This window comes from Tarenaya hassleriana, unplaced genomic scaffold (genome assembly GCF_000463585.1).
Source record: "Tarenaya hassleriana unplaced genomic scaffold, ASM46358v1 Cleome2571, whole genome shotgun sequence".
In the NCBI taxonomy this organism is placed as follows: Eukaryota; Viridiplantae; Streptophyta; class Magnoliopsida; order Brassicales; family Cleomaceae; genus Tarenaya; species Tarenaya hassleriana.
The window spans coordinates 1-1,052 of record NW_010965842.1 but is presented as its reverse complement, the minus strand read 5'-3'; the positions used below and the strand labels follow the sequence as shown (position 1 = coordinate 1,052).

Here is a 1,052-nt window from a genome sequence, read left to right as displayed (position 1 = left end):
CAAACGCAGAACAACAACAAGAAATGGAACACTAACGACAGAGAGCAGTAACCGCTGTAATAAATATGGAAGAAATGGAGGGGAACATATGCACCCATTTGCTAAAATCCAAATGCAGTCTTTTCACTTAGGCTGCAGCTGTGCCATTTGGATTCTCCTCAGAGTTGAGTTCATCCCAAGCTTCGATCCAAGTGAACATTCCATCGGCGAGCTTCACAAAATACGGATCCACCTTCCCCAGCTTCTCCTTCACCATCTTCCCCAGCTCTATGTAACATTCCTGCACCGTCTTGCATTCCTCGGGCAGAGCCGCTGACTGAAAGAACGGTATCGCCTCTTCCTGCCAGAATATCCCATTGTACTCTTTCTTCAGATTCACAAACGGGTTGCTCGCCTTGCTGTGCCATATATACGGCAGACCGGTCTTCACCCCCCATCCCATATGATCACATATCACCTACAATGCCAAGAATATTGACAACCATTCTACTTTGTTTCGAAAGCTGCAGACTTTGATCGATGTATAAGGAAAAGCTGTGCATTTACCTTGACACACCAGCCTGCCCACATGTCGTCGTAACGCCCGATAGGCTGGCCATCTCCCATAAGCCCGAAATACATAGCCGGGCCAATCAACTCCCGGTCAAAAGCCAGGTTCATACCGCACATCGGGAAAAGGGTACCCTTCGGTATTGTCATGACCGCGTCAACGTACCTGCATCGTTCAAGGGCGTGAAATGAGTCGATAACTTGCACAAGGGTATGCTTCAAGAATCGGGGAAACGAAACAACTGTTTGCCTCTGTGAGAGATCCAATTGCCTGGTATTTCTTTCGAGGGGCTTAACGAGCTGAGTCGGAGCATCGTAGTCAGGGATGTTGAGCCAAAGTCCATGAGACACGGCCGTGGTGGCGCCTTCACGCATGCTAAAAGGGTATCCACGAACAAAGTCGGCTCCATCTCTGTATGGATCATAAAGGGTGTTGAAGAAATGAGGGGTTGAAGGAGTTAAGAGGTTCTTGATGTGCTGCTCAAGGGCATTGATCTCTTTCC

The 1,052-nt window shown here is 48.5% G+C and overlaps 1 protein-coding gene across 1 annotated transcript; it reads right to left on the bottom strand.

Moving 5' to 3' along the window:
- Positions 1–12: 12 nt before the first annotated feature.
- On the bottom strand, positions 13–1,046 carry LOC104816723 (UDP-arabinopyranose mutase 3). Its single transcript, XM_010545652.1, has 3 exons — positions 821–1,046; positions 547–715; positions 13–457 (listed from the first exon to the last, which is right to left on the bottom strand). The coding sequence occupies exons 1-3, from the start codon at positions 922–924 to the stop codon at positions 128–130; spliced, it is 603 nt and encodes a 200-aa protein (XP_010543954.1). The 5' UTR covers positions 925–1,046; the 3' UTR covers positions 13–127.
- Positions 1,047–1,052: the final 6 nt, after the last annotated feature.